At 44.6% G+C, this 23,622-nt stretch overlaps 1 protein-coding gene across 3 annotated transcripts in view; it reads left to right on the top strand.

The window, feature by feature from the left end:
- The window catches only part of trappc9 (trafficking protein particle complex subunit 9), a 95,406-nt gene that overhangs the window by 24,079 nt on the left and 47,705 nt on the right, over nt 1-23,622 (top strand). For all 3 annotated transcript variants that reach the window (XM_086136496.1, XM_086136495.1, XM_086136497.1), the window contains 7 exons: nt 795-940; nt 3,021-3,106; nt 7,025-7,151; nt 7,388-7,520; nt 8,532-8,695; nt 11,656-11,808; nt 17,412-17,530. In XM_086136496.1, coding sequence (XP_085992622.1) covers nt 795-940; nt 3,021-3,106; nt 7,025-7,151; nt 7,388-7,520; nt 8,532-8,695; nt 11,656-11,808; nt 17,412-17,530 — 928 coding nt within the window. The remainder of the gene's footprint in view (nt 1-794; nt 941-3,020; nt 3,107-7,024; nt 7,152-7,387; nt 7,521-8,531; nt 8,696-11,655; nt 11,809-17,411; nt 17,531-23,622) is intronic.

Below are 23,622 nucleotides of genomic sequence, written 5' to 3'. Positions count from 1 at the left end.
CTACGTTTGCCTAAACGAAGCTCCTCAATTAGCTTCTACATAGTTCCTTGGCACCAAGATGACACCAGCACAACTTTTGTATGTACGAAAACAACAAATAGGCTATGCCATGACTAGACTATAATATTGTTTAATATCATTTAAAATATGCATATGAAGACTGCGTTACAAAAAGCAAATGAAGGCCTCTCTTAATGGTGGAGTTTGCAGTTTTCAAGCGCCTTGTAAGATCTTAAAGTAGCCTCCCTTCATTCCTTCCCCTCATGTTGATGGCATATTAAACACATTTTTGGGCATGTACAATCAATTCACTACATGGAAAGCGAAAACTTGACTGATGACCCAGTGAGAACGGTTATGACGGTTGTGTGTTTTTCAAACCCAGCGACGCAGCCGTCCGCGTAATACACCCGCATTACATATCTTCACTCTAAATTTGTTTTGAGAGCTGTCCCTCCTTTTTCACTTCTTTTTTTCCTGACAGGAGTTAAATAATCAGCTGGGGGAAAAAAAAAAAACTAACTCCGAGGCAAAGATTGCCACACACTTCGGTCACAGCTTCTGGCACAAAATTTTATAGACTATTCTTGTCTCGGCGAGATGTGTTTTAAAATAAGTAAATATTAAATTGGAGATATGAAATAGGGCCAGATAGGGTTCTTTTATTATTATTATTTTTTGTTTGTTTTTTTAATACAAACTCACCCTTGAATTAAAGTTGCGTAAATAAGCACTCCCTAGGAACAAAGTGAGTATTTTTTCCCCCTCTTTGTTTTTTATTATTTCTCTAAAAGGTCAGTGAAGCTTCTCAACCTCCCGGTGAGTCTGCGTCCTCACAAGGTGAAAGGCCTGCTGGGTCCCAACGTGTCCACAGCCAGCCCCTTTATCTACTCGCCCATCGTCATGCACAACAGAGGAGAGGAGCGCTGCAAGAAGATCGGTAAAAGCTCTTGACAGCCGACACGGTGATTGATTCCAGGGCCAAACGGCGTCAACGCATGTCCTTGATCTGACGAGAAGGTAGCTGATCGGGCGAGGTGGTGCACTTGACCGCACAAAGCTTTACATGTCGTGGCAACAGCGAGCCACGGAGGAATTGATTAAATATTCCGGTTGTCAGCGTCGGGATGGAACTGCGGTTCACTGGGCGCACTCGCTCCACTTGAGGCTTATCTCGTACGGCCTTATCAAACAAGATGAGCATTTGGCGACTTTTATAATCCCGCCTTAATTATGCTTAGATGATATTAGCCGACGGCGGTTATCTCCCTCTGCAAACATACGGCGCCTGCAGTCACCGTGTCCTTTCCTCCTTTGCTGCTCGCGCATTATTTTTGCGGAGGAAATGCGGCAATATGAACTGACTCGACTGTGATTTATTTGCCGGGAAATAATAATCATCGAAAAATCAATGACATGCAACTTTAATTAAACTAGCCTACAATGCAATTTCCCCGCAACGTGGCCTTTGTTATGAAATCAAATTTGGCCTTCGTATCATGAAGACCTCCTGCCTCTTGAGTCGACTGCTAAACTCAACTTGGTTTGTTGAACTTGGTTACATTTCGCCAGACAAAATGCAAATAGACAGCGGTCCACGTTGTTTTATTGCAGGTCTGCTATTTTATTTTTTAATTTTTATCATCGAGAAGCAAGCGAGTTCAGTCCATTATTCCATAATGAAAACTACAAGACAATTCTTGGTGTTTTTCACCTTTGTTTTCAAGAAATATAGAAAATCTGGCCTAAACATTTACTCCTACATTATTTTTTGTCTTGAATTGTTACCGGATGATGACAAGGCGGTTTTGTGCAGTACGAGCTGCGTATTTGGTCTTTGACTGAGATGCCCACCGCGCTCCTACCTGGAATTATTCCAGTGAAAGGCTTGAAGTGCTGCGCGACCTCGGGGGCCAATCCCGAGATGAATCCCCCGCTACCTCCTGGGAGCTCTCTCGGCTGCTGATGAGATTTTGATTGTGTGTCCTCTCACTTCTAAAGCGTGTGCCTTAGCTTGGAGAAGTACAAATCACATCCCGGGATGTTGGGATGGATGTGGCCGCGCATTCATCTCCGCAAACTCGAGGCCAGATCATCCTTGATTGCGCGTTTTGTAGTGTCTTAACCCTACTTTGGAGCTCGGGACTTTAAAGACTTTTAAGAGCAGACGAGGATCTCGGCTGTCTTGTGATCAGTGCTATGTACACACGGGGAATTCACTCTGGAAACATTTATTCCGCTCCCTCAGTGGCACACTTCTAAACCGTGGCAGCCTCTGAGCGAGCGGTCATGTCCCACTCGTGGGTTTGACTGATCTCATTAGCATTCTGGGCGACGCAGCTGCAAATGATGGCTTCTGGATGTTAAACTATACATGATGTTTGCTTCAAGATGCATGCTGCACATCCGATTGGTGTGAAACTGCAACGCGACGGTATGGTTTTGGTATCCTTGCAAAAGAAGGTGGAATCAAACAAGCGCAATGTCGAACTCATCCATTCATGCATTCCATCTTCTTAAGGTTTAATTGAAACGTTTTAGCTGAGGCGACTGCATATTTTCTCCCCCGCTGCAACTAATTGGTTGGTTACGAGAGCATGCCAGAGCCCAGGTTACACTGCACTTTTCCAGAAATTATGTTAGCATAGTATATATATCTAGCGTGTGTGTGCGTAGCTAGCTAGCTAGCGAACTGATGCATTGGCTTCCCTGAAACCTTTTGGCATCCTTTTAACCCCCCTAGGGGTCGAAGTGACTCAGACGTGTTTCTGTTTGAAGCAGTTGACTGGGAATATTAACGTTTCGGTTTACGCTATCCATCAAATCATTCATGATGGATTGAAATCCAAGTAAAATGAAGCTCAATTTCATTCCGGTTTGCTCTCTCGCTCCAACATGAAGTGACATCATCGACATTGTTCTAAACATCGTACCTATGTTTGACCCCACAACAGAACAATCATTGGCATCCTACACAAAGGAAATTGATTGCATCGGTCTTTTTTTTTCTTTGTTTTCAGACTTCCAATGGGTTCAAGGAGATGTTTGCGAGGTGCAACTCATGGTCTACAACCCCATGCCTTACGAGCTTCGAGTGGAGAACGTGGTCAGTGATTCACGACACCCTCATCTCCAACCTGCCCACGTTTTGCCATAATCTCCAAATCAAACCGCCCCATTGTAAAAAGCAATCCACGGACGCATGAATTTCTCGACTACCGAACCCCATCAAGGCGTACTTGTTTATCGTGGTTAGCCCAATTAAGATCCCTTTAAAGTTTATTTTTGGGACAATTTAATACTGGATGGTCTCGAGGTGAGAGCAAACTCCTCACTGCTTGACAGTAAGAGGCCATCGGGGAGCATCACACCGCAGATGTGGCATTACTTTTATGGGTTTACACAACCTATCCTGTCAGAGTAGATGACTCCTAACGTGAGGCTTCGTTGTCTTTTCTTTCTTTCTTTTTTTTTTTTTTTTTGGAGGATAAAGTTGAAATTGAGCAATAGCGAATCACGCCTCCTTTTATCATTTAATCACACCCTGCTAACATTGTGAATATCTAGCCCTGGTAGATAGTCAGAATGTGTTTTCATGCAATTTTTTGCGACATTCTGGCACCCACCTTAAGAATACGCTGTCAGGCGGTAAAGGAAGGCATGCTTACAGCCGTGCCTACTGTTATGAATTTCACACTGATAAGTTAAAAGTAGTTTTCGTGGGAAAGATTTGCTCTATTTAAGAAAACAGTATACCGGTGAGTCTCCAAATGTTGTATGCTAATCCCCTTTAGTGGAACTTTTAAGTTCAATACATTAGCATTTAGAAATGTTCTCAAGGTGATGCACAGAAAGTTCCGCATTGCCAGAGGCAGTGAGTTACCAATTAAAGAGAGTCGCTTACAATATGTTTTTCAAAATTGAGGGTATCTTCATAAAATGGCTTATAGAAACGTCGTCGTTGGTATTTTTCCAGTTTGAAAAGCGGCGACACGTGCCAGTGTCCTCACACATCACGTGCATTTGAAAAATAAACATCAAATCATCTGTAAGCCGTTTCTGTTTAAATTTGAAATGATATTAAAGTGAGATTATTGTGTGCGGTATGTTCATGTTTTAATCTATTACTATTGGCATTATCGCTTCGCTGATTAAAATGCTGTCGATTCGGACCATTAATACTTGACTGCAGCCAACAGAGATGCTGTTCATTCATTCTCATTTTTGCTGTGGCCTATTAAAAAATAAAAATAAAATCATTGTGAAGTAGATCCACCCTATGGCAGGGCGCCTTATTTGGCTCAATAGAATTTCCTATTAAAAAGGCAATTGATTAATTGATCCTTCATTTTCTCCATTATCGATCAAGGGAGTATAGTCAACTGCCCCCTCCCTCCCCAAACTCCTACCTAATTCGAACCATAGCAGGCTCAATAGATACATTTGTCTTCCCCTTCCAAGCTGTGCAATTTCTGTTCACGCAGTGATTTAACTCATCAAGCTTACTAAATGCATGCCTGGGAAAAACAAACAAACAAACTCTAAACTGTTTTTAGTGCGTAGCTATCAGGAGGAGACCCAGCTTGCATGCGGTGTGATATTTATCAAAAGTGAGGCCTGCATCTATTTGCAACAGTTTTTTTCATAAAAATGTCCTATGACTCTAAGTGGAACTTAATTGGTTGTTCCATTTACTGTTCTGCCCTCTGCATGTCACATGCGTTGCCAAATGCACTGCCTTTGGTATATCTGCTGGCTCGTATGTCAAATGCAAGGTCAAACAGTGACAAGCATCCCAATAGTATGCTGCCCCCACACCCCACTTCTCAATGTGAACTGATCAGGTAACAGATGGGGACATCAGCCCCTCGCAGATGCGAGGCAGTGGGTAACTTCAGATGGCGTTGCAGACGCACGCGGTGGAGAGGCTCGCTGTTGGTTTGCCTAATAGCATAATTGTCCAGGTCAATTTTGAAATTACCGTCACAATATCCAATCCGGGCTTTTATGCAACACTCGCAGTGGCACATATCCAATTTGCACTGGGCGTTTGGAAGATGGGCACTTGTTGTTTTTTTTTCCCCCTCCTCTTCACGCTGCCATGACACATAGACTAGTACTTAAAAGCAAAACATCGGATTTGTGTCACTTGAATGATGCAGTGGTTGCTCATCCAAGGACTATGCTTTATTATTGTTATTTTTTTAAAAAGAAGTCGATCAACAGCAGCACAAGCGATACAATACCGGGCTCTCATAATTAACCTTTTCAAGGCCGGCATGCCAATGAAGGATTCCCGATAGGATAGCTGTGATACTTGCCACTACTATGCGCCTTACCTACGCTCATACCAAGGGCGTTCTACATTAAGGTGCCTCAAAAGCTTCTTCGTCTTCGGTGGCCTTTTCCTCCGTGAGGTAGTGTCTGCCGTGAACGGATTGATGCAGTCTTGCGTCACCGCGGCCTGTCTCTCGCGGCGTGCGCTGGGAATGTAAATGCGGGGGCTTGATTGTAACATGGCACGGGATGCATTCCAGCCGGCGTGCGCTGTGTCAGTTGAGTGCCGAGTCTCCCTCGTAGTAGCACTTTGCCACATGCTGTCGTGGTGCAGAAAAGTTCAGTCGGTCTTTAGAACGATGGTGTTGTAGAATTTTTACATCGAGTCTTGCAAATCAAAACGCAGATTCTCTTCTTTCACCAGAAAAAAAGGCATTCCTACCTTTTTCCGTTTTGTAGTACTGATAAGTGTTGTGAAATTCAGCCGCTTTGCCCAAAATCTGGAGAAAAATAGCTTTTTGTGCAAACATTCATCACAACAGAAACTTTGGCACAAGCATTTTTACTTTGGAAGATCTCAACAGTGGTTTCATTCAAATCAGCTAAATCAACATTCACGACATTTATAATTGCCTATCGACGCCACGCGATGGGAGCCAAGGACTACTTTCGTCTCAGTGAAGCTCCTCGAATCACTTCAAATTGTTCACTTGGCGCCAAGAGGCTCCTGGATGCAATTGCTTTCTGCATTTTTGTAATACTTGATTGAAATGGAGTCACTCTTGAGTGTTTTGATATTTTGATTCCTGACAAAAATGTGATGACTTTTATTTCAATCAAACTTTCTGTGTGGGGTGTAGTCATAAATGTTTAATTTTGCCAAGCAAGGGGTGTCAAAGCGTGCGTACAAATTTTAGATGGTGCAGTCCCGACAGAGTGTGTAAAAGCCAGACACAGCGGCCCCCGCCCCAAAAAAAAAAAAGGAACTCATGCTGCTCTGGTTTCCCGCCGTTATGGTAATGAGTTCGCAGCGACCGTCGTGCTTGTAAGCTTGAATGGCGTTCGGGTAGAGCGCACAGTGCCGTGGAGGCCAAACAATCCTAATTGGTATCAGTGCCGCCTGTGAAAATTCGTAGACCTACCTGCCTCCTGCATAGACGTGTCACACATAGTTTTAATCACAACTCGGTTTGTCTGGTCAGATGTGAATTAAAAACACAGTAACTTAAAATCGGGCAACGCAACTTTTCCGAGGTGAAGCTGGAATCTGGAAATTGGGCAAATGTGACGAATATTGAGTTTAAGAGGCGGGCGTGGGAGGACAGTTTCATTGGTCATTTGGTGACTTCATTGGCCAGATGTGATGAGAGTAAATCTACTGACGGCTTGAAGCTTAACAGCCACGTTAAAAGCCGCATGGTTCGCGTGGAGAAAAAAGTAGCGGGTTATAGTCCGGATAATACGGCAGTCCCGTTTCAATTCTTGTGATGAGTTCAACCACTGGTGGGCATTTGGGAACATTGTGAAACAACCCAATAGTTCAACCCTGTTGCTAACCAAAACAGAAGCACTCAAGCTAACACAGGTGAAAAAACCCCACACCACATCGTGATCATAACTGAAGCAATAGAAACATAACCTGAATTAAAAACGCGACAAAAACAAGATGTTCATGACTTCATTGTAGTTTGTTTTTCTCCCTTCTGCGAGATACAGTATGTTGACCCTTCCTCTCTTTTCCTTTTAGGGTTTACTGACCTCCGGAGTCGAATTTGAGTCCCTCCCTGCTGGGCTGTCACTCCCGGCAGAGTCCGGCCTCTACCCTGTTACTTTGGTGGGCGTCCCACGAACCTCTGGCAACATTAGCGTGAACGGTGAGTCCTATCTGATGTCGTCTGAAACGTGAATAAATCCCTGATAAAGTGGCCTCGCTGTCGTAGTATCGGATAATCGTTTTAGTTACGATTATGCACAGAGGCATATCGTATTGATAACTGTTCCTCCCTACTAGTAGCATGTAGTTGTCCTACCAGCATGCTTAAACTGGCTCTCAATGACATTGACTCAATGCTCAAATAACTTTTCATGACTGTGCTTCATTTGATCCAAGGGTACCAGACCTCAGTGTTTGGCGTTACCAGCGATTGCCTACTGGAGGGTCTGCCCGGGGTCAAGACTGAAGGATGCCTGGTTGAGGTCATCCCCTCGCTTCCTCGTCTCCAGCTCAGTACATCACTACCACGGTTCGAGGCTTATTATTATCCCTTCTTCACCGTATACGTATACCTGTTACCTCTGTCAAGGTCGTTAATTAATTAATTTTGGTGAATTTTTGCCCCTCCCCCCCCCTCCATTTTATTTTTTGTTTGTTTACCATTTGGCCTTGGTGCAGGCACGAGGTGCAGCAGGTCCACAAGGTTTCATGGAAGCTAGTAGTTTTTGCGTGTTATGGATAAATAAAATAAGAGGCTACGCCGATTTTTAGTTTTGCCACTTTGAACAGATTCAAGGTCTGTGCTTTCTGAGTGGTGTTGGGCAAGTTTTTTTTTTCTCTCTCTCTTTCCCCCAGTGCTGCGCACATCACCTTGACCTTAATGTACACCCATTGAAAAACAAAAGCCGGACACATGACAATCCAAAACCTGATTCTGGACAGAAAAGTCATCATTATTTCGTGATTTTAAAAATGTACAATTCAAATAAGAAATGTGCACATTTAGCTTTTTGCTTTTGCACTCTGGCTGACAAACAAACAAACTTGTGTTTACCTGTGCAGCACGCAGGCCTCCCCTGCGAGCAACATGAGAGAGGGGAATGAATTGAATTAACTGCAAGGAAACAAGCGTCTGATCGCAGTGAAAGTGTAACCGCGGCAAAACCCTCGCGCCTTCCAGCGCAGCGCTTTTGATGCGGAAGATCTTTTTGTACTTTTTCGACTTCCAAGAGCAGTGTCGCAGGGATGCGCGGCAAAGACAATACAAATGTAATATAGGTGGTCTCCAAAGAATGTGCGCAAAGAGCACATGCGAGATTATCAAGAATATCTACATATCTACATTATTGCGGAACAGGTTCATTATGACAACTGAAACTATTTGAGAAGGGGAATTAATTTTGAAAGGCTTTATAACCCGCCTATGGATGCGGCGGGATCATGGCAAAGCACCACATGAAACTCTTCAACTCACCTCAACATAGTTCCTCGTCACCAAGAGGCCAGGAGGTGCTAAATGCTTCTCTTCATCCACACTCAGGTCAGCCCACACACATCAGCCCATGTCCAAAGAGGAGCTTTCCAGCGCCGTGTCCGTGCAGCTTTTCAATGGCGAGGGCCAGCAGATGACCATCACCTTGGAGAACATAGGCTCCGAGGACATCGAGAGCCTGGAGCTCACCTCCAAGAACGTCACCACCAAAGGTGAGTAGCCCTAGCTGCTCTTTCTACGTGCTGTTTGAATGGCTTTTCGACTAATGCTCCGACACAAATTCCCATGGGAAATGACTCCATGATCTTTGGATTTACACTGGCACAATTTTGGTTTTAGCTTGACTTCCTCTTCACATTCAGATGGCCTTTTTGCCTGATCTTCATCTTGTTTTGGACACGTGCCTGCGTCCTCAGATCATTGCGGTCGACCACTCATCGTTATTTTGCAGTCTGACTTTCAGTCTAGCCTTTTTTTTTTCCCCCCCGTTCTCACTCAGTGTGAAATTGCTATTTTTAGAAAAAGCCAGTTTAAACTTGTGCAGGTGATGTGGCGTATCGCCATTGAAGCCGTTCTGACTGTCCTTGCCTGGTATAAATGTCTGTCATTGTTATTTTATGAGGCAGGTTAGCTGAAGTCTTCTAGTTTGTTACTATTGGTTTAGTTTGACCTTAAGAGTAAAATCGACTCTCGAAGACTTATATTGTTATACACACGATTTTGGGCCAGTTGGTTTCTTCTTTTAATTCTGACGTGCTCAATAATCGGTGTCATTACAGTCCAAAGAAAAGGTCCCTTGCAAGCAATTAAGGGTGCACCACATTTGAGCTAAGTGAGACCTTTTGAAGCCCGGAATTATGTGGATATTGTGACATCGTTTTTTTCCCCCCTTTTTTCTTTAGTATGAATTTTTTTCCCACTTTTTCCCCCCCCCACACAAGGCAGCCCTTAAGTGTCATTTTTAATTGGAACCAGAAAATGTGCTGACAATAAAAAAAAGTACTTGTTTTGTCATTTTTCTCTGCGATTGTGTCTCTGTGATTGAGGGTTTGCACATCAGGATTTTTCACATCTTAACCAATGTTTCGGTGAATTAATTAGCGAATGCCTCAACGACAAATAGGCGGGGGTTCCTTCTAGTCAAAAAGTGTGAGGCTGCCTTCCACCGTATGCTCTGTAAAAAATGGCCTCATTTTCTTTCGGTTTTATTCTGTTGGCGGAAGCAGATTTGTCAAGGATGACAAATTAAAGGTCAGGTGTATAGTCCACGGTGTCACAAGACGGCACCATGGCGACGGGCTGCATGGCCAGTGGCCTTCACGCGACCATGCGCTCACCCGCCCGCCTCCTCAGCACTAACCTGACAGCGTGGACTGATTTGGTTCGAGTTTTTCCTCTCTTGGCACAATTCAGAATTCTCAGCGAGTGCCGAATGAATAAAAGATGCGTGAGTCACCACGGGAAGACATGCAGGGACAAAAAGATTTGTGTTTCTGGAGCACGAGCCGCCCGGCGCGACGCGGGGTCCTCTTGTCTCGGAGGAGAAATTAAGTTTGGCGACATTTGAGCTGACAAATTAAACATCCGTTTTTGACAAGTTAATGAAGCGCTAACGTGAAAGTGAGTCTTTTTATTTAAAATAAAATGAAACTGCCATCTGATCTTCTCTCAAGCAGGGAAGGATTCGAATGCCTTTTTTGCCGTTCCCAGTCCTAGAACGCATCGTATAATTTACCCAAATAAACAGGATCTGTTCTTGACAAACCACGAAGCTGATGGCCTGCTGTCAACCACTGATGGGGAAAAAACAAACAAACACCAAAAGGCTTAAAAAAGATGATGATGCCAAATAACAAAGTCTGTAAGGGTTACACTTTATTGCTCTCTCAATCGAGCTTTTAGTGACGTTGAGCTCCAGTGCCGACCGCCGGATAGATTTTCCTGAATGTCAATTGGCAAGCAAAAAAAAAAAAAAAAAAAAAACTCAGAGAAGAGTAATAATTGTCACCGCCGTTTCCTGTTATTGCCTTAGTGGAGTCACAATCACGTCATCAAGCGAATGACTTATCGGTCATATTTCTCTCTCTGCTCACGTTCCACTTTTCTCTCTTTAATGCACAGAGTTTATGAATATGTAAAGCTGGGTGTTATTCATCAAAAATACATCCCCATTAAAAGAGTTAGCAGGTGTGCATGCAGAGCTCGCGATGTGAGCGGGCTTGGAAAAAAAAAAAAAGTGCCTGCCTGTTGCTCCCATTCCGAGGAGTGTCTCAACTGCACGGAATGAACACATGCTTTATTCAGGTGATGCATCATTCATTTGACGCTCGGGGCTCAAGTGGATGCAGCTGAGTCATTCGTTGCCGGTGTAAATTAGAGCCTGGCGTCGAGCTGCAGACGGTGAGCGCAGCCCGGCCAATCAGTGGCTTTGTTATCCCTGAAGGCTACCCCCCCCCCCCCCCCCCGCCCAAAAAAAACAAAAAAAAACAAAACAAATTATACTACCAGCATCCTGTCACGATGCATTTCTTCTCTTTAGCCCCATCTATTCTGGACAGCAATGCCAGCAGCAAGTCTAAACTACAGTGTTCCCCATCATATAGTGGTTCATCTACCACGGCATTGTTATGTCGCAGATTTTTTTTTTGGGGGGGGGGGTATCTAAAAGCCACAAATAGAAAATTACATATATACATATATATATATATATATATATATATGTAGGGCGGCCCGGTAGTCCAGTGGTTAGCACGTCGGCTTCACAGTGCAGAGGTACCGGGTTCGATTCCAGCTCCGGCCTCCCTGTGTGGAGTTTGCATGTTCTCCCCGGGCCTGCGTGGGTTTTCTCCGGGTGCTCCGGTTTCCTCCCACATTCCAAAAACATGCATGTCAGGCTGATTGGACGCTCTAAATTGTCCCTAGGTGTGAGTGTGGGCGTGGATGGTTGTTCGTCTCTGTGTGCCCTGCGATTGGCTGGCAACTGATTCAGGGTGTCCCCCGCCTACTGCCCGGAGATGGCTGGGATAGGCTCTAGCACCCCCCGCGACCCTAGTGAGGATCAAGCGGTTCGGAAAATGGATGGATGGATATATATATATATAAATACACTCTTATTTTGGGGGTGCGTGCTATGTTTTACATGAAGCTTTTTGCATATCCCTCATGTGTACAGAGAAAGTGTTTGGGGATTTTCTGAGTTGGGACCTGGCTGAGATTGCTTCTCACATCCCTCTTAAACCCGGCCAAGCTGTTACGCTGGCAGTCAACGTAAACGTCAAACTGGACTTCTCTGGCCAGGAGAACCTGTTGCAGGACCTTAATGATGGTAAGCCCAATCTTGCAATTGCAATTCAACTGTGCGCATATCTCCTCTGTTTATCCGCAGTACCATATCAAATCAGATGTGATAACAGAACAAAATGCACCAGGCTTGTGCTTTTTTTGTTTGATTTTTTGCACTGTGTGTAATGTTGTGTATGATGAGATTTGGTTCAACACACACATTCCTCTCCTTTAATGAATAATTGCAAGTCTATTTTTCAATGTGAAGATTAACATGCATGGTTCATGATTGCATCGATAACTTTGAAGGCAATCGGTGCATCTTGTGCACTATTTGTGCCAGCGTTCGCTGAGTACACGACAACGGACTTTTTGATTCAGGATAGCCCTAATTAAACTGAACCCGGAGAGAAGACAAGAGAGCTGGTTACATTTTCTTCCACCGCTAACGAGGATCAGGCTGCCTTATTTCACATTCAGCGTAACAGTAGAGAGGTCTTGAAGGTCTCTATACCTTTATTTCACTCCCCATATTCTGGCTTCCACTCAACCTCTCCTCATTGATATTCCAAATTTGGAAAAAGGGGAATAGGGGGGGGGGGAGTCTGACCTTCTTCCCTACCTGTGAGTTTGCCCATTGTGTTCCTTTCTTTCCGTTTTTTTCTTTTTCAAGTTCAAGTTCTTTCTTTTTCCCCCCCTTACCTTCTCCTTGGGACTGTTGAACCTCTCCCTCTGATAAATATTAATGAGGGACCCGTACGGACTGACGCCTGCAACACACCGATTTCCACTTGGCGTGTATGTTTTATTATTTCTTTTTGCGACGCAGATGACTGACAGAGTAAACACACAGGGTGCTGTGTGTTTATCTCCCTTCATGAGGTCATTTCGACGATACCGTTCCGCTGTTTCTAATTAGCTGAGCAATAATTGAGGCCCTGAATAAAGGAGATAAGGCGTGGTACTGCCTAAGTAAGAGGCTCTGAAGGCTGTTGTTGTGGTGATGCAATTTTCAGTCAACACATTTGATGCTGTTACACTGATATGTCAATGAATTGGCATTATTAACAGCGGATTGATGCTCTGGTGGTGTTTGAACAAGGCAGCCCTGAACTATTGCATCATATTGCAACAGTGACAGGCGGCGGCACCTCTCTGACATAAAAATATGAGCCTCAAATGGAAGATTAGCCTATACTTCAATTTTGATTGAGCGATTGATCATTGACGCCTTTCAACCAAGTTCAAAATTGAATTTTTGGATATGTTTTCAAAGCTTTTGATGATGCTTCGGTCAAATTCCACACTGTTCAACAATGTGCGAGCCGCAAGAGCGACTAGATATGCCACGTTCATTCAACAAATACTTGATATTAGAAAGGCCGTTAAACGTCATGTCCCGTACATTTGTGATAAAGGACGATTGACGAGAGAAAGACGAATAAATAGCGGGCGTCTCGTGCGAGTGGTCTCGCCAAACGCATGACTCTGCAATTGTGTGCGGGGTCACTGGAGGCGCGGAGGGAAAATAGTTAGGTTCGTTTAAGAGTAAGTTAGGAGTAAGCCTGCTTTTTTAAAATGTCTGTCTTCCAAGTTCCAATGCTGCCAAGCATGGCGCGTTCATGTGGCTCTACAATGAATGCACACAACTCTAATTCGGATTTGTATCCAGTTAAAAAAAATAAAAAATAAATAAAAATCAATTATCGTTGATGAAACCTTCCTGTGTGTTGGCATTCAGAACCGCTGGCAACATTGACTGCTTGCATGCCACCCCCCCCCCCCCCCTCCCCACCTCAACCCCTATGAGCTCTAGCCAAACCAATCATTGCCTGGTGAAATAAAACGCACCACCAGCAATGCACCCGTGTGTGAATGTCATCACACACAACGGATATAAAAATAAAAAAAAAAAGAAAAGGAGGAAAAAAAATACCCAACCCTCAGTCTGCTGTGAAATGCTGAGAGATTTGCCTGGCAGTCAAACGGCATTGTGGGACCTTGCTTGGCGTAAGCTTCAATGCACCAGACGTTCATTCATATTCCAAAGTAACTGCTATCACCTTGATTAAATTTGTTTCTAGTCAAAACTAAACACGGTTAATCCCTTTCAAGCATATGTGGCTTATGCGTCATATGGCTCCATTATCCTCGGTGCAAAGCCGTTTGGTTTGAAACCAGGGGGGCCATAGTCTGCAAAATGTAAGAGACAAAGACGGCAACATTCTGGGCAGAATGCGCCTCATCCAAGCATGAATCATTTCTCACTCACTTGAAAGCCATAGTTGGCACCGCCTGTGAGGTCTTCTTCACCATTAACCCGATGTTTTATTTCTATGGTCTCGTGTCGCCTGCTAACAGTGAATGGGTGAGTCTTTCAGTGATGGCAAATAATTGATGGGGGGAATACTGTCAACAAAAAATACGTCCATGGGTTATTCCAACTAGGAGAACCTCTTGTTGACTGCCGTGTCAATGTACTTCATGTATTTGGCGTATTTAAAAAAATAATATTGTCAGGAAAGATTTGTATCGTTCAAAATGTTCAGTTGGGTCAAAGAGAGAACACCCGTTTATCAAATGGGATTCATTCAAGACCGCAGGGATAAAAAAATCTTCCTTGCAATGTGAATGAAGGGCTGCTTGTAGAAAAACAATCCAAACATTTTGTGATTTATTATTATGTGGGTGTCCCCCAAAATGTAGGAACTCTGGACCTAATTGCTTTTTCATTGAAAAGTAAAAAATAAAATAAAATAAAATTAAATTAAAATTGAGTGAAGGCCGGTGTGCCCAATTATACCTACTTGAGCAGTAAGGATGCTATATCAGTAATAAAATCAAAATATTCGGGTCACTGTGAATGGAAAGCCGTCGTCAACCAAGGACCCCACCTCTTTCATTCAATTCAATTGCTGCTTTGAAAACTAGACACACCATTCAAAATCTTCTGTGAGTCATGTTGTTGTAGATCAGGGGTGTCAAACTCATTTTTGTTGCGGGCCACATTATAATTACCGCTTCCCTTGGAGGGCCATTATAACTGAAACGATATAAAGAAGTCAAGAATCATGTTTTATCCAACTATTGCAATGATTGGCTTGGTCACAAGAAAATGCCTACCATATGTCGCAGATTTAAGAAAAAAATGGTACAGATTTTAGCAAACATCATGGACGTTGTCATCTTTGATGAGCTTTCGCGGGCCACTTAAAATGATGTGGGGGGCCACATCTGGCCCCCGGGCCTTGAATTTGACACCTGCGTTGTAGATTAATGAAATTGCCATCATTGGGTTTAATCACTGTTAATGAATTGATTTGCAATGCTTTATCCGCAGCCACGCTCTCGGCCTGTCTCCCGTCAGCTCCAGCATGTGGCTCACGTGTCGGCCCGCTGCGCGTCACAGATGCATCGTTTACAGGAGCACTTATTTATAGTCGATCTGAAGTGACTGATTGTCATGCTATATCGGGGCCGGTAACTAATCATTTTCTTCTATTTGTATGCACGTACGGAGGAGGGGAATCGATCAGCCCGATCTGTCCCCCCGACCCCTCCACCCATTTTTTTTTCTCTCTGTGTACCTGATGTCCTTTGTCAGCCAAGGCAGGCAGACGTGGGCACATTAGACAAAGAACACAGTCAGGAGAGAACATTCGACGCAGGCTGAGCCTCGCCGATATATCCCCAAATGAGTTTATCCCTCACTTTGGCCCCGCCTCGAAACGACAACACAATAACTCAGGGCCCGACAGGAGTGATGTCATCACTCGGGACAAATGGGCCTTGACTCGCCGGGAGCTTTATCATGTTAAATGCTGCGAGTGTCGTACCTAATGACAGCGCCGTTGCCCCGCGTTGATGTGCCGATCATCTATGGATAGGCGTGACGTCGGCAGCTCTACCCTCGGGTGTACCTTCCACCGCAGTAAATACGCATCCCCGACGTGCGCTGCTGGAAAAATGGAGAAAGATTGGAGAGGTGTTCTGTTCTGCTGTTCTTGTTTGTCCTTACATGGCCGCTCCTTTGTACTGCTGGCAGCAGCTGCAATCGCACACTCCCGCTGCTGACGGCTCCTTGCTTCTAGCCTCCAGAAGAATGTCCGCTGCACCTTTTGCTCGTTGCCCCAGCGTATATCCTGGTTCATCCACCGCGGCATCGCAGACGTCGCTTCGGCAGACGCGCGGCGGTACTTTTTGGTTGAATTTGTCCCGCGACCAAGTTTATAACTCATTTTACCGTTGCGTGCTGCACAAACTCTGAGGGCACAGAATCCTTGACAAAAAGACTGATATGGATCAGAAGTGGAGTGTAACCAAGGCGGTTATTGCGAGCGGTGCCACACTTATTTTCGTCATCCATTAGTCATGTGGCATGGGACAAGGAGAGTCATGTGTGCCTCCTTGAACAGGCGACATACCACCAAAGCGTGAAAATGTCTGTGTGATTGCTTGTTCAACTCCGACCGTTCCTTGACGGAATAGGCCGAGTTGGGTAATGCTTCAACAGGTGACAACGGGAAGCTAAGGCAGCGGCGACACGGCACTTGTTTTAAAATTTACGTGACAGGGTGTCCCAAAAGTCACAATGCACTAGCCCCCCCCCCCCCCCCATTTAGGTATCACTCGAACGGACCTGAGGCCATTGGCATTTGACCATTTAGACGATGCGTTTTTGTCAGCACATTATTCCCTCTCCACTTGACATTGGAGCAGTGTTACAAAATTGCCGCCCATCGAGACGTGCAATGACCATCTAATTTTGGCAGAGGTTAGTCTGATAGTTGATCTTTTTGGGGGATTTGCCGTGAAAAGGTCTCCCCGGGGACCATTCATTGCAGCTTGCAACTTAACTTGACTGGCTTGTGTTTTTCCTGATTGAATTGTTCACGTTAAAAAGGTTGTACGAGTTCACAGTCTCTTCGCCGACAGCTTTTTAATATCCACTGTAAATAAACTCGAAGCGATTTCGAATTCCTCTTTCACCTTCTTCCATCAGTCTGTTCCACGTTACTGTGTTGCAAACTTGGCTGTTTATGCAATCATGGTAATTTTAGTTCCATCTAAATCTAACACTTATGCTTGACTTATCATGGTGAGAATGTGAGGGGGGGGAAAAAAACCCTTCCAATTGTTTCTGTATCACCAAGCTGTGCTTATTCTAATTTATCCAAATCCTATTTGCCTGCAAAACCACCCTTTCTTTGGGGGGGGGGGGGGGGGGGCAGCACAGTGTCCTGCTGACGGCACAGACACATTGCGATGTGAATTTTGTTGGCTCCTGGTTCTTTTCACCATAGACGGAGCGCGTCAAAAGCAGCAGGCCACCGTTTTACAGCTGCTCCTGCTTCTGCGCTCGCACTCAAGGTCGCCATGAATTTACACAATTAACCACTCCACGAGGCCGTCTGGTAATTTTGAGGAAAGCAAAGATTTGCACACAAGGTCGAAAGTGAGCCTGATAATCAAGGGTACTCAAACAATGAACCCGCAAAAATCCTTGCGAATTCGCTACCCAGACTGCTGATATTTAACTTTGTCAATGTTCTTCTTTCCCCTGATACTCTGCTCGCCTCCGATTACGAATAACCTTGCTACTTTTGCTGACGCTGCGCTGCTTTTTTTTTTTTTTGGAATTTTCAGATGGAATCAGTGTGACAGGCCTGCCAATCTCCAGTCCTTTGCGTCAAGTCCTCAAGCCCAGGCCCGAAAGCAAGCCTGTCAGCGGCGAGTCCGGCAAGGGGGAGTACAGTCACATCAAGGTAAATAAACGAAGCGAGCCTTTTGCGAAGTACGCGGACGCATAACGGATGAAAGCAGTCTTTTTATACGTCCATTTATAACTGGAGAGATACATGTCACCAAGCCGCGGCTAGTTAGTTATATATCCATTCGTAGATTGTGTTCTGTCTGCAGATAAACAGAGTTCAGGCAAAGTGCAAATGGGGGTGGGGGGTACAGTGTGTGACGGGAGAGGAAAACTACTGGAGTTGGACAGGCAGGACAGAATGGCAATTAAGTGAAGTGGTATGATCTACACCGGGGAAGATTTTCTCGATGTCAGAAGGGAAGAGAAGGGGACACGTCTATGAGCTGCGGGTCACCTGCAGCCTTGACAACTGCAATTTTGGTGGCTTGCCCTTGGAGGGAAAAAAAAAAAAAAAATCAAATCATGATTTTCCCCTCTCGGGAACAGAACATGACACTTGACACATACAAGATGTATTCAGTCAGTATTGTTGGCTTGAGATTGCTTGTCGTTATATCGTGAGTAGCCAATACGCTGTTTGCTGTTTAGGATAAAAGAAAATAATTTCCTTATATGCGGTGCATGCAATTTAAAAAAAATACCTCTTTTTGACAAAGTAATAATTGACTAATAAAACTGACATGGTAAATATGATCTGTGAAAAAAAAAAAGAAATGGCATCTGCGGTCTCGTGTTGTGCCTCTTATTTTGCTATTTTAGACACAACCGCGTCCATGGAAAAACAACCAAACAGAGACAGGATGACTTGGTCGGTTTTAATGATGTCGCACACCCATCATGAGTACAACCCCACAGCCTCATGCTAACCCCGTTACATTATTACCCCAGAAAATCACTTTATTTGTAATGACGTGTGACTGCTAACACTGAATGTGAACAGTTTGAAGTTATTTATTTTGTGGCCGCGGGGACATGTCCATTCAAAAGTTTGGAGCAGGTCAAATTATGTTCACCTGGAAAGGTTACAATGGATTTTATGTTCATTCAGATTTTTTCTTTTTTTTATCCTAAAACCAATTGCTTTTTGTCAATGTTGTAATTTTTTTCCCTCTTCACATTTAAAAATACCACATTTTTTTAGACTATGAGACACACTTTTTTTCACTTCCATACTTGGGCTGGTCCTATGACTGCTGCTCAATATAGCTAGGGCAGAATGTACCGTATAGTCCATTTTATTTTGAGTTTCCTACTGCATGACTCATATTTGTTATTTTGTTTCACCAACTTTGGCTGAAAGCCTCACAGCTCTTAAACCGTTCACCACATCCTCTTGAAAAAAATTTAAACAAGTGAACAAATCGTACCCGTTTGCCATGTTTACTGGGCTCTCTTCTTCTCCCCTGACCTTTTGGCCGCTCAATCTCAGTGACATTTTTGCCAATGAGTGCCAAAAACACATAGGATTGGAAGAAAAAAAAAAAAAAAGAAGTGCTGCACCCAGTTGAAGCGCATCCCGTGCTTACCTCTTGCAGCTCTGATGGAATCAGATTGTGCCTGCAATGAGTGCTGAGCCTTTTGTTATCTCCGGAGTGCCGTGTTGATTGCCCACATGACTGAAATGGCAGCTTCGGAGTTTGGGGGGGGGGGGGGGGTCTGTTATTGTTAGCAGCCTGTGCCGCGGCGATGCGTTCAGGGTAACGTGACTGTCAGTCTGGGAATAAGAGAAAATAAAAAGAAATGTCATCTGCTTGATGCACCAAAATGTGGGACCGGTTCCTTCAATTCGCCTTCATATCGCTTTAGTGGCAAGATGATGCCACAGCGGCACTAGACAAAAAAAAAATGTGGCACCGACACTCCTGAAGACAGGCAGAGCCAATTATGTTTAATATGTCTACATTGCTGCCAAGATGCATCCAAGGCAATTCAATGTCCTGAGGATCATGTCTGGTTTACTGCATTGCAGATATGCTGCGAGAGCGCGTGAAGGTGCGCGTTCCACTGCCGGCAAAAGTTATAGGAAACAGCCAGCCTCCTCCTACCTTTGCATCAGGGGACCCGGAATGCGCAATTTCTGAAATGAAGCAATCCCATTAATGGCATTGCTTGCAAGACACGCAGTGTTTAAATAAGTATTGAAGTCAATAGCATTTGGAACAAAATTAAACCACTTTAGGAGTTCTTTGAGTACATTTTGCTTTTGGTTCGGTTACTCTGCCATCACGGGCTTATCACCTATTGCGATGACAAGAGTCTGCAGTGCGTGATAATTGCGACATTGTTGGTCGAACTAATCCCGAAGCAATATTGCAGGATCATCTTCATTGGTTATGAACAGTGTGGGGCATAACAGAGATGGCGAAACTGTAACGCCTAGCGACACGCAGATAATGTAGCAAAATATTTCTCAGACGTTTGAAGTCAAAACATCTTAACCAGTTGTACAGTTTGAATGGTGCGAACTTGCCTGCCGCGCCGCCACTGTTGGCACCACGCATGAAGAGAAATGGACAATTATCGTGTTCCGAAACCAGATGGCCTGAAGGGATCTGATTTTGGCGTATTTGTGCGTTTGTCACCACCACCACAGACAACATCTGCATCGAATTTGAATACAACACGTGTCTGATGGCTGCGGTGGGCAGAGCTTCTTGAGCGCTAATCACATTGTGTGTGTGTGTGTGGGGGGGGCAGCGTCGTCTTCGTCCCCTTGCCTGCCTGCCTGCCAACCAGCCCGAGTGCTATTTTTAGCCAGCGAGTGCCGCAGACGGCGCTTCGGCTCCCCGATCCCAGCTTGTGATACCGATATTTATAACTGCCACAGCTGTCTGCCCAAATGTGATCCTCCGTCGTAGCGGACCAAATGACGTTCTCTTTCTTGGCTCGGGATAAAAAAACCACTTCCGCCCCACCCGCCCCCCGCACCCCCTGTCCTTTTGGCTTGTTTACCATCAGCGTCATCGCTTGTAGTTTTGACTTTGAAACAGCCTTTCCTTTTCAAGTTGGCACGAGACTCTCTCGCTGCTCATATGTGAGCCTACTGAAGGCTTTCACATTTTCAATCCTTTTTATATTGCCTTTTCTCCGCAATACAGTCCACATCACTGTTGCCTTTTATTGAGCCATGGCAAATATTTTTAGGAGAAAAACGTCACGGCGCGCCATCAAACAAAAATATACAGTGGTCGGGAGCAGGTCTTGCTGCACGTAGTTAAAATGTGTTTGCAATTGATGCCCCCGGCTCAGCCATTTATAATTGCGTATGGATGCCTCAAGTAGCAAAGCGCTACTTTTATCTTGTGAAACCAAAATGTTTACATCTGAGACTGCGAAGGTGAAAACATCGCTATTATTCCGTGGCATGAATGCGACAGGCAAATTGTACCGTCTGCCATCGAGTGGAAGTGTCACGTATGATTCGTTTAGGATTTCGGAGCACAGCGGTTGGGAACCACTGCTGAAGAGCGTAATGTTGTTTTTTTTTCTGAAAATAAATCCCTGTAGCTCTTGCACACTCGTATTTCTGTTAACATTTCAAAAAGTAGACCTTTGTTCATGATGCAAAGTTTCAAAGCTTTGATTATCCTTAAAAATAACACATAATCCTTAAATCTGCTGCTCGCTCTTTGTAACGGATTTGTAATTGTGTTTTGCATTTTAGCAGAATAGATATTGGAGCGAGTGGAACCAACCGCAATCCAATCTGAACTACCATGGGGAGGGGCAGGGGGGGCAACCCAAAAAACAACTAAATGCTATTACCCAGTCCTAATGCTCATATTTATTCAATGAGTTGTTGAATTTGCTAGAACTGGCCTTAAAAACGTCTGGCCGCACTCAGCGGGTGTAAAAGACGACAATGTTTCAACATTGATCTGCAGCAAAATCAATAAAGGATATTACTGCGTGATTAGGTTTGAGCTCGGTGTCGAATTTTGTTGTTAGTTACAAAACTACACATGCGCCACAAAATCTGATACGTCTGGACAGAAATAATCGATATTCAGCTAGCCCATCAGCAAGCTCTGCAGCAGCCTGACGACGATACCGATCATTTGAATCGGGTGTGTCACAGCAGCGAAAGATGGAAAATATGCAGGAAAGCCACCCTCGAGGACCGGAGTTTGAGACCCCTGATTTAGAGGGTGCTGTTGCGATATACCTTTTGTGTCATAAATTGTGTAGAGCTGTTGTGGACACGGTCCAGAAAAAAAGCAAATTGAGCAGAGAGGGTGAAAAAAATAAAAATAAAACGCTGCACAGGCTGTGAATGGGTTCAATGATTCTGCATTATTTATGAAACTCTTCTGCAGCGAGCGTGCCCTCGCTACCATCCAGACAAAAAAAAAGAAAAGAAAAAAAGCCTAAACTGAAAGAGGTGAATCATTGCAAAAGTTTGAAAGCCTTATCAGACTTCCTCAGTGTCGTTTTATATTAACGGTGCCACCTCACCGTCCTTTTCCATGCCAGGCTACTGACAAACACCTCCATCAGTGAAAGATTTGGCCTTATTTAACACAACTGTCTCCACCGACGCCTCGGGGGGGACAACACACGGACTAAATAAACCATCCATCCTCTTGTGGCGGCGAGCTCGGCGCAGCGCGGGGCAATCTGTCAAACGGTGTCTATTTTTAGCCCTCGCCGTCAGGTCTTGGAAAGTTTACTGCTGCCGTGCGGTCCCGCGCTTTGCTCGGAAATGTGAGTCGGGGTAATTAAGACTAATTGAAAGGCGTCATCATCGGCTGGGGTCACGGGATCCACACGCTCATCGGTCTGATTCCCGTAAGACACTTTATTACTTCTGCCGATGGGCTTTTTGTTCATCGACCAAAAATTATTAGTCCATGTGTAAATGATCGTCCTGTTTTGGTATCTTAAATAAACTGTTCCTGCATTGATGATGTTCATAACAAGGTACAGTAATCCCCCTGTATGTTTGCGGTTCATTATGCAACGATTCTCTTGCTCACGTTTGTTTTTAGCTGAAATGCTCAATGCCCTAGGCCGCCACAAGATACTGCCAAAGTCCTTTTTTCAATAGGAATTGGTGTTAAAGAATGATGTTGAAGTGATGCAGTTCAACTGCGACACAAGGAGTTTTTGGGAGGAGCTAAGTTTAGCCTGCGTGGTGATGTCACAGGGAAAGCTTTGGCCACATCAGGTGCCAAACCTGACTGAACTCGTAACGGCGTGTGTAGGGTTTGCCAACCGGTTTTCATGGGTGGCCGACACTTAGGGACTTGACTCCTCATGGTGTTGCAATGTCACAGATGCAACAATCAAAATGCCAACGGGCATTCACAGACCAAAAAAAGACATTTCCTGGTTTTAAGCTAGCTAAAACCAGCCAACCGCCGCACCGCCGGCAGGCTGTACGAATACAGTTGAAGACATGTATTTTGTTGACCTCGTTGCAATTTGTTCTCCTCAGCAAATTAACCCCCCCCTTTTTTTTTTTTTTTGCATTTTTAGATTTCATCAGTGACAAAGGTCAATTGAGTGGCTTCCCATTATAAATTCTTCATCCATGGTTTAATGGAGCTACATGGTGAGCTAGTGACTCGCACGTCGACGTCACAGTTCTCTGCTCCCGTCACTTCCTGTGTGGAGTTGTTGTCGTTGTCGTTGGTGTTGGTTTTCTTTCGAGTAGCCCGGCTTCTTCCCACATTCCCTAAACTCCGACGTCAGGTTGATCAAAGACTCTTCAACTGTCCATGAATGTACGAGAGAATGGTCCTTCCATATGTCTTGCCAATGATTAGCAACCAGTCCAGGGTTGGCTAGGATAGACTTCAGCTCACCAGCAACCATAAAGGAAGGGAAGCGGGATCGAAAAAGGATGGCGTGATATTCTTGGATGTGTTTGAAGGCACAAAACGGCGCACGTGCCGCTTCCACCTTCACCACTTTTATCGGTGCGACGCAGCCTGTCGACGAGGTTGCCTCAGCATAAAGCACATCCCTCGCACCACGGCGATAAATGACTGCAAGCCGCGAGTGAGGTAAAGTGAGAGGTTGGATGAGATGCCAGGTGCGGGGAACCCATCATGGAGAAGCTTCCGATTATTGGAATCCCTCGCGGGGAGTCTGGCACATTTATTATTGTTATTTATTTTTCCGTTCAGCCTTTTATGCCCG

This window comes from Hippocampus guttulatus, chromosome 18 (assembly GCF_054856545.1).
Source record: "Hippocampus guttulatus isolate MCC_2025c chromosome 18, RoL_Hgut_1.0, whole genome shotgun sequence".
NCBI lineage: Eukaryota > Metazoa > Chordata > Actinopteri > Syngnathiformes > Syngnathidae > Hippocampus > Hippocampus guttulatus.
The sequence above is the reverse complement of the archived record's forward strand: the minus strand, read 5'-3'. Positions and strand labels throughout refer to the sequence as shown.